The 10,091-nt window shown below is 41.0% G+C and overlaps 1 protein-coding gene across 1 annotated transcript in view; it reads right to left on the bottom strand.

Moving 5' to 3' along the window:
- The window catches only part of vldlr (very low density lipoprotein receptor), an 83,437-nt gene extending 73,346 nt beyond the window's left edge, over window positions 1-10,091 (bottom strand). The window contains exon 1 of the mRNA XM_042220599.1: window positions 9,596-10,091. Coding sequence (XP_042076533.1) covers window positions 9,596-9,668 — 73 coding nt within the window. The 5' untranslated portion in view covers window positions 9,669-10,091. The remainder of the gene's footprint in view (window positions 1-9,595) is intronic.

Below are 10,091 nucleotides of genomic sequence, written 5' to 3'. Positions count from 1 at the left end.
CCATGATGCAAGCCAGCTTTACACCCTGGCAAGACTGCATTTGACTTCTGACATTTCCCACTTATAGTTGGTACATTTGTTGAATGTATTATAGTATTATTGTTTTTTTGTTTGTTTGTTTTTTTTAATCTAACAAATTTTTCAGAGCTTAATACATCAGCTAAAGTATCCATGTAAGATTTTACAGGGAAAATATTGGAAGTTACAGAGCTTTGACGAATTATAAAGCACAGGAGGCGGCAGCATTATTTTTTCAGGGATAAAAACATTTAAGCTTACTTCAAAAAAAAAAAAACAAACACCAACCAAATCAATAATACACCCAAGTAAGAAACAAAACACTTGGGAAGGACATTCTTAATGAGTCAACAGGGTCAAGTTGATCATCAAAGCTCTCCTTTTCACATATTTTTACAAACACAGCCTTGTAGATTAAGGGTGTGACTACAGGCTTTCTATCCCGAAGTCAAATTTACTCTTGTCAAACCATCTACAGAGATGCTAAACACAAGCACAGCGCTGCACTAACAAAGCAAAGACTTGAACACTTCAGAGCATGCTGTTGATCAGAGTCCAGCAGCTTCACCGCACAGGACGCAAATACACGCCTGCAGACATCCAGTCATCCAAGACTACACCACCTGTACTTAAAGAGTTCATTTCATTCATTTTCCATTACATCAGGAAAACGGCAAGTATTTTCACCATATTAAAAATATAAATCAATCTAAAGAGACCAAACAATCATTAACCAAGACAGAAATCACAGAAAGGAGGAAATACTTAGAGAAAAGGTCAGTGGTAAAGGCAAATTATTTTAAACTGCAAACATTAAAAAAAAACAAAAACAAAAAAAGTATATTTCTCTAATGCAAAACTATTCATAGCAACTGTTAATGGTGGAGGGCACTGTGGGAAACCTACAATGAAGTGGATAAGATCCAACAGCTCTAAACTTCATATTACTGAGAGGAGTCAATTATGACTGCAGCCACATTTATACAGGCCATTGTTCCAATTTTTGAAATTTTAAATGTTTCCACTGAACTTGACAGGCTACACCACAACTTCACTCATTGATATAGTACGGCTCTTGTTACCATTGCAGGCTTCGATTTTATTAACAGCCTTTTATAAGCTTTATTGCTGCAGAAGACTGGGAATTAAGTATCTTTCTCAAAAGTGACAATGAAAAGAGCCCAATTGAAGGAAATCAGTCAGGTTGATGCCTTTAATCAAACTAATTGAAAAAAGGCAATAGATTATGTCTGTAAGAGCAGAAGGAAATTTATAATTAAAATAATGCTATTTTTAAGGAATGATTAAATGACTCCACATGTTATTGTGACTTTGTGCAACTTCTTTAGAACCTTCCCTTATATATCCTCATGGCCACATTTGTCCCAAGTTTCATTCGACTTGACAGTGACATATGGACTTGATAACGGGCAAGATGATTAGAAATTATAGGAGACTAAGATTAGACTTAGTATTAAAAAAGTTACTACAAGAAGATCCATCCAAAAACATGACTCTTGTCAGAATGTTTTATTTTCTGATGACTTGAGAAAATAAAGTCCGACCATGACAAATACATTTCCTTGAAAAAGGAGAAACTGCTAAATGAGTCAAGCAATTACATAAAGACTTCCCATTTTTAAGATGACCAAAACAAGCAGACAAAGCTGAATAAATAAAGCACTCCGAGAGCCTCACTAACATTCACATTGGATCTGGGAATTCACTGAAGTCTTCAATAGGCACTGCCAAGCAAAAGTGTTGAGGTGTCAATGAAAGAAACAAAAAAAAAAAAAAAAAAAAAAAATTTAAAAGGGGGCTTATCCAGCACCTAGTGTTTTCCTTAATCCCTCAGCACTGCAGAGTTTCTGGGAAGACCTTATATTTTATGAAGAAAATTAATAAATTAAACTTATGAAGCCAGAGACATTGGCCATCAGCTCAATGAGCAACAGAATCCATTAACTGGGTTCAACAACTCCTGACCCATCTTCTGAACATATTCACATCTACGCAAATAAAATACACAAGCAGATAGAAAGTTATTCATGATTTCGCCAAACTTCCAACTTTTTCAGAAGAAAAAATGTCAGGATACTGTGCTGCATACAAGACTTTATTTTCAGCGAGTGATTACACATATTCAGCACAGTTTAATCAATTCTGTGCAACTGCAACTACTCTCAGGGCAATGATTACAGCAGTATTTGTATCTGAAACGCGAACCAGCAACTTGCAAGTTACTGATCTCCCATGCCACCCCCCAACAATATGACACTTTAAGCAACTGCTTTGGCAACATTGGAAAGGAAAAAAAAAAAAGCCTTTAACAGGAAGAAACCTCAAGCACAACCACGCACAGGGAGGGGGTGACCAGTTGGGGTGAGGGGAGGAATGAGGAAACGAGATAAAAACCACAACATTGATATTAGTCACCCATAAGGCTCATTCACAATTCAAATGTAGCCTTGACCTTGTGCACAATGATCACCCTATTGGTTTTCACCCAAATTGTGCACAAGTTTCACTAAAATCTGACCCAAGCAGCAACTATTTGTGAATTATGAAATGACAGTTCTGCAGTCCTTCAACCAGTTAAGTTAATAACCCTGAGAATGACCCTCACTCAACACAACCCTTACATGGTGAGTGACTTTAGAATAAGCCTACTAGTCCCCTTGGCCTCCAAGTTCCTAACACTGAACACGCACCGTTTATGTTCCCTGAAGTGTCCATCCTTTTACAGTGTTCACCTTCATACTACTCAGCCCAGTTGTTCATGTTTCATTTCAAGGGGAACGGGGGGGGGGTTGGACAAATAACTGCATATCTGCATGTTACAGGAACAAAAGTCCTGACTCATCACACTGCTGATGTACATTTAATGCCGACTGAGGTAAAGAGTGAGATCACATAAAGAGCCTCTGGCACCCAGTAGCTGTTAATTCAAAACAAATCGCCACCATGTAAACCAGAGAAATCATAAAAGGTCCAGCAGCAACACTGATGCACCTCCAATTTCTGTGGGACTCTAAAGTGAATCCAAAAAGAAAACAGGAGCCCAAAGCACAGTAGAAATATAAAAATATGCAGCATTTGCTAGTGTAAACATGAGGTGTAGTAAATGGGGTGCAGCGGCGCATACAAGTAACCATGAAGCCAAGCTGCAGGGAATGGTAAATATATTCCTGTTTTTGGCTTCTTTAAGAGCGTATCCTCCTGGGTTACTATTCCAATATCTAGACAGAAAACCATCGGCTTGCTGTCTGGAAAACTGCACTTTGATCCACACATCGCAACAACACACCTCAGTAGTAAGCTCGAGTATACAAACCTGTACGAGCTCCTTCTCCCTGCAGTGTCAGATTCAATTTTGAGCTGAGAGTTGAAGCCTGAACCCTCCAGACTGTACAGAGTGAGGACTACTGCTTACAATGACATGAGAAATGTCACTCTGCTTTAATGTCATTCTTTGTTTGCACCTTTACATTAAATATTTTAACATTACTAAAGATCACATTACTTGGCCATGTTTCACAGACTCTGCATACATCAGCTTTTTTTTGAAGGCCAACACGTCCAAGAAATAAAACAAACCTGGCCTCTTTGATTGTAGTTATTATTTAAATATTGCTGCTGTCCAGCTAGTCTCACTTTGAACCATCTGGTATATAAAAACTCCATTTCTGATTTGCTGTTTACTTTTGTTTGAGCAGCACAGAAGCAGGTTCAGATTGGTCTGTCATTTTCCAGAATACTGGCTCGAGCGCACCGACTGCAGTTTTCCACCAAATCGAGTTTATAGCCTTTAAGTTCCAGTTGATGCCTGCTCTTAAGTGTGTGCATCCACCTCACTCCCACAATATTCACGGGATATTTGGTTAGTAGCAGCACTGGAGTATTTGAACAACCATGATTGAAAATGTTCAACTTTTCAGAACAAGCAGCACGAGCAAAACTTTGGTGTAGTAACAGATGATGATACCTGGAATACAAGTGTGATTTCTACATAGTTGCCCATCCATAACTCCAAATGGCTCCTGTGACACGACACTGAGCTCAGAGACTGCAGCATAAAACAATTTGAGTCAAATTGAAAAGCTTTTGCTCTGCAAAAGGAAGACCATGCTCACCAGCTGCTGTCCAGCACAACTGAACCCTGTTGAATCAGCACTTAAAGGCTGCTGGTTACTGTGTTCTGTTATTCATTGTCACTAAACAGTCGTGGTATTCTTAATTGAAGAAAAGGACTGATGTGCACGGCCACACTGCCACAAACTCTACTGCACTAATTTTCTGTGGCACAGCCACTCTCTCCTCAAATATATAAAAACAAAACTTTTAAAAAGCCAAAAAACAATAAATTTTTTTATAATTTTATTGATTTTCTAACCTGTCACACTGACATCGTTTCATGTTTTGTGCAATACAGATATTTGTTGCCACCTTTCTCATTGGCACCCACAGTAAAAGATGCTTAAGCAATTTAGATTTTTAATATCGTGTACACCAGTTAACTGAAATGTAGCGATGCCATCTGCCACCATCCAAGTCGGCATTCCTGGAGAAATTAGAGCACTTCTCCCTCTCCATCACTGCGAGGTGGAAAGCATTGTGAACCAGCACTGTTCTGCATTACTGGGCACAGAGTACAAACTGTTTAATGTCTCAGTAAACTGTCAAAACTACACTACTTTAAGACTAATTTACAGAATATTTTCTATTACTACTGTGAGAAATACAACCCAACTGTGTCAGCTTAGGATTTTGTAGACTCATTAAAAAAAAAAAAGATTCATTTTAACTAAAGACCTAATTATTTTGGCACACTTTAACTGAAGACATAAGCTTAACGTATTTTATTTCTCATGATCTGCTAGTAGTAGTAGTACTCTCCTAATTTAAACCACAGATTCAACAGGCATGGAGCTGTAATGAACCGTCTCCTGCCCAAAATAGCAGCTCATTGTGTGCTATAGAACTGCTTTCACAGTTGAGGTCATGGTGATGCAGTTTTCCCCAGTAACAGAAACGTTTGCAGTGCTCTCCTCCTCCTGTCCACCTCCCCGCCCACTTCAAGAATCAAGCACACCCCCACATAGCCGCCCCCCCTCTCTATAGCCGAGGATCTGGGTCTAGCATGGTATCACAGTAACCATGGAGGGAAAAAAATACATCCATTTTAATCAGGCCAGGGTTGCCGCTGCTGATCTCGCTGTTGCCTAATTTGCGTGGCATCTTGTTCAAATAGGCTCACACGGCCTGTGTGTGTGTGTGTGTGTGTGTGTGTGTGTGTGTGTGTGTGTGTGTGTTCGTTCAGGCCTGGTGAGAAGCTGAGAATGAGACAGTGGTGGTGGTGCTGCTGGTGGGTGTATTGTGTGTGGAGTGTGTGCGCATTATAAGCACTTCTGATTCACCAGTTTTCCCCCAAAGGCCATTTTTCCACAGCAGGCTGGAATTCAAGGAATGCATCTTTCAATAACTAGTTGTTTCATGATTAAATTTAATATTTTGTGCACAGGTTAATTTTATTTACATATCACCAGCTCACAACCACTGTTTTATGGAGCCTTTTTATTATAAATCTCTACAATAGAGAGAGAACCCCAACCATCAAACTACTGATGGAAGGAGAAGCTCCCTTTAACAGGTAGAGCACCAGCAGAACCAGGTCAGGGAGGGGCAGTCAGCAGTGGAAGGTGTGAAGCACAGAAAATATTGCCATTTTTTTCCTTTTAATGTTAAACACACATTTAAAAAAATAGATTAAAAAAAATATCAGTAATTGGGGCCAAAAAGGAAAGGCTAAAATTTCTTCAACAAGCACCAACCAAAGAAAATAAACCAACCAAGTAGTGTCTAAAAGCTGCACTACTAATGGTCAGCAGGGGGCAACTGCTCTTACAGCAAAAAAAAAAAGAAAAAAAAAAGAAAAAATTAAAAGTAACAAAAACAAGACTATGGGGGGGGGAAAAGCCCTCACCTTACTCTGACCTCTGTTGATATTGAGGTCATGAGCTCCAGCACCAGTCACAGTCTTAGAGTAAAGCCAAGTTTATTTTCTAAATTCTGGTCAATATTAGCGCCAATAAGGAGAATTGAGGGTAAGTCCACTGCCTAACTACTTGTCACTCAAATGGTTAACCAGTGATTGTGCTGCATCCACGATTTCAAAGAGCTTGCTGAAAGGATTCTCTCTCTCGATTGGCCTGGGAACTCCTTAGGGATCTCCAGGAGGAAAGTCTGGAAAACCCTGATGTCCCCACAACATGACTTCAGATAAGTGGATAAAACTGATCAAAAGATACACATGAGGTTTTTTAGGCTTCTTAAAGGGACTGATACATTTATAAATTACTGAATTCTTACTACAATGTAGCCATTTTCACACAAAATTACTAGTTTGATAGATTCAACTGTGCAATAACCCCTACAGCACAGCATTTAATGCTTTTTATTATACATAATGGTGAATCTGGGTCTGTTGAGCAAACTAAAGATGTAACTGATCAGTGCATTTCACTTCATGTTCAGAGTTTCTACCAGTGTGCTGCAGGACTAACAGATTTTTCAATTTGTAAGACATGTCTATAGACACAAGTTAGAGCACAATGTTAAAAAAAAAACTGCACATGTGATACTGCAGCTGCTCAATTCTGTAAAGGTAACGGGTATTGTTCAACACCTGACCTTGAGGTTAGGAAACAACTGATGTCATCCAACAGTGATGAAGCTTAATGCAAGTTGCATGAGGACAAAGAGATGCCATCTTTGAGCAAGTGGCATGAAGGCAAAAATATAGGACAAACATCTTGTTTTCCTGGACTTGAGACTTTACAGCCTTAAATAAAAGCACTTTAAATAGCTTTAGAACATGTGATGCCATAAAGACCTGTTAAAAGTTGGGGGCAGGGGGCAAGTTCAAAAGCCAATGAAAGCATCAATATTCACGTCCCCCACATGTTTAAATGTTAATTGCGAGATTGACTATGTCATGTTCTTATTAGCTGTTAATAGCTTATGTGTGTGCTTCTGATTAGCTTACCCCATTACTAGGACAAAGTTTGGGGTTTGGGCAGGTTTCAGACAAGTTTCAGGCCTTTGGAAATGAATCATTTAGGGGTTCCGCCCCGATTCCTAAACTTTGCTCGTAAATGACTAAACTTAGCATTTTGCTAGTAATGCCATAGTTGCTGAAAACTTTGAAAGTATCCTGAAACTTGTAACCAGATAGTATGTGTTGACAAGGCTTAGGAAAATCTCCAGTATTGGCTGCAACATTGTGCTAAAACTAAGCTATCCACAGTGCATAATTATCAGAAAAGAAACCAATCACTGACAGTACTCGCATATACCGACATTTGGACCAGGTCCAGAGTCATGTATGCACCTCAGTTTAGACCAATATAGATGGATGCATGAAACAAACTCTAGCAATACTGAAGCACTTTTATAATAACCCACTTTCAGCTGCTCCGTTATTCCCAAAACAATCCCAAAGGATTTCAGTCTTCTCTCAAGATCAAGTTGGTAATCTTTCTTTTGTTCGTGGCTCAAGAGTTGGCCATTTGTCTTGTAATCGGAAGGTTGCCGGTTTGAGCCCCGGCTCGGACAGTCAGTCGTTGTGCAAGACACTTCACCTGTTGCCTACTGGTGGTGGTCAGAGGGCCTGGTGGCACCAGTGTCCGGCAGCCTCGCCTCTGTCAGTGCGCCCCAGGGCACCAGTGTGTGAATGGGTGAATGACTGAATGTAGTGTAAAGCGCTTTGGGGTCCTTAGGGACTAAGTAAAGCGCTATACAAATACAGGCCATTTACCATTTTGTTAGGCAAAAGTGATAACCATTAGACTATGAAGTCATTCTAATCAAGGGAAAAAAGACAAGCTATGTTCTGGATTTTGAGGCTTCATCACAGCTGCTGCCATGCTACACTGATGACACTAGAATATTACTTAAACATTAACAAACCTCCAAAAATCACACAACAAGCCATGTTATTTGGCAGCCAATTCCATTAAAAATGCTCCAAGCAGCATGAAGTTCAGTGGCTCTAATTAGATAAAGTGAGGCCCTGTAACAGACAGTCTGTTACAAAAGCCTGTGTTGGGACACCTGATAGACGAGTTATTAAAAATATAATGACAAATAAATAAATCACCTTCTCTAGCAGTTATTAAAGGGGGGAAATACACCAATAGAGACCAAATTCAATATGCTTAATTCCTCAACGTTTTAGCACTTCATATTCTCAGTCACAGATGTTGCCAAAAAAATGGATGCGTTTACTATTTATGGAAAGCCATATATAAATTCTAGAGGTCCCTCTACATCTACGCATCAATCTTTACATTGATACAGTTTAGATTAGAGGGGATCGATGTATGACTATGGTTCTGAAGTAATTAAATGCAGTTAAAATCTCATTCTAATTAGCCCCTTGTCTGTATCCACATATGTAAAAGTATCCACATGATACAATGTTTAAAAAATATAACTTAGCAGGTGCATCACAGAATTTAAGTGAGGGGTTTGTGTGACATACAAATATTTCTCCCAAAAAAAGTTGCTCATATATTTGAGTGTATGCAGCCCAGTTGTGCTTAGTCCACCCTCCACATGCCCATTTCTGAACCCGAAACAAACAAAAGCCCTGCAACTTTTTAACTTTTGATTGTTGCTATGCTCTGAACTTGTAACCGACACTCCGTGACATTTTCTGTTACTCTGCAGACCAGAGCGCTTTCTCCATTCCACAACCAATCATGAAAATCACCAACAGCTGCAACCCCAGTGCGCACAGCTCTACAAGTACCACCAGCTGCCAACGGCTCGAGCTTGGCCACTTTGCTCTTAATTGGGCCTTCACTGGGATCCCCTGCAGTAATTTGCGCCCCCCCCCCCAAAAAAAACAAACAAAAAAAACCCCGTCAACTGCTGATACTCCTTTCCCGAAACTGCGGGGCTGCTTGCTACCCTTATTTGTGGCTTTTTCTCTCCGTGTTAACGCACTGTGTCCACGCTTTTCAGCCTACCCACCCCCTTTCCCCAGTCCGCTTCCACTTTATGAATAAATAAATAAATTACGAAGCTCGATGGGGGTGGAGATGACAGGAGAAAAACCCAACAGTCTAAGTAAAGGAGAAATCAGGACGACAAGGGTTTACAATTTGAATGGCTGCGGGTCTTCAGGGCTAAATTAAATGACCGTGGGGCTAATTGAGCATCAACGAGCAGCGCTGAACCCAACGGGGCCACCCCCCTCCCTGTAGTTTCCAATAATTAATAGAGCTAAAATAATGCAGACTCAGATTCATTTAAAGCACATATTTCTCATTTTGTCCCCTTAAGAAAGACGCAGTTTGAGAGCTTTCCTCGATTAGAAGCGGCAGGGGTTGAGTGGCCCCAAGGTGCAGCCAAGCACGGGCTTTTCTTCAAGGAGCAGCCAAGACAGGTGTGCAGCTCCGTTTAAGGTTAGCTAACCTCACCGCACAGGGTGCGCGTTTCGCCGGTACGGTGACTCCAAATGCACACACACGCACACACACACACACAAAAGAAATGGTGGCTCGGGACTTACCGTGAACGTTAACGAAGCGTTGGAGACATATTAGCATCGGCAGCAGAAGGATCCCCTGTGTGGACGTGACCATCTCTGGCAGTGCGAAAAAAAAAAAAACAACCGTGCGGCTGCTAGCTGGGCTACCTCAACACTGCCCGGCTTCCCTGTCGCGCGCTGGCCTGCTTTGCTCTCTGATTTTGCCGGTTCACACGCAAGCCACACATGCGCACACAAAGAATGAGTAGAGCAGGAGGGCCGCTTTTGCCTGCCGACGCCACACAGACCTGAGTCCGGCCGAGGGGAGAGGAGCGCTGAGAATAAGACACGGAGGGGTTCGCCGCGCACACCACGCGTCTTTTGATCTCCTTCTACAACCACGAGCCCGCACGGCTCGCGTCCTGTCCTATCAAGGCTAAATCCATTTCCCCAAATTGACGGTAACGAGCGGAGACCGGTCAGGTCGTTAGGTATTGGTGCCACAGCTGAGGAGGATTTTTTTTCCTCCTTCAATACG

Source organism: Haplochromis burtoni, unplaced genomic scaffold (genome assembly GCF_018398535.1).
Source record: "Haplochromis burtoni strain Fernald_Lab_line unplaced genomic scaffold, NCSU_Asbu1 Contig_51, whole genome shotgun sequence".
Lineage (NCBI taxonomy): Eukaryota > Metazoa > Chordata > Actinopteri > Cichliformes > Cichlidae > Haplochromis > Haplochromis burtoni.
This window is presented reverse-complemented; position numbering and strand designations above follow the sequence as displayed.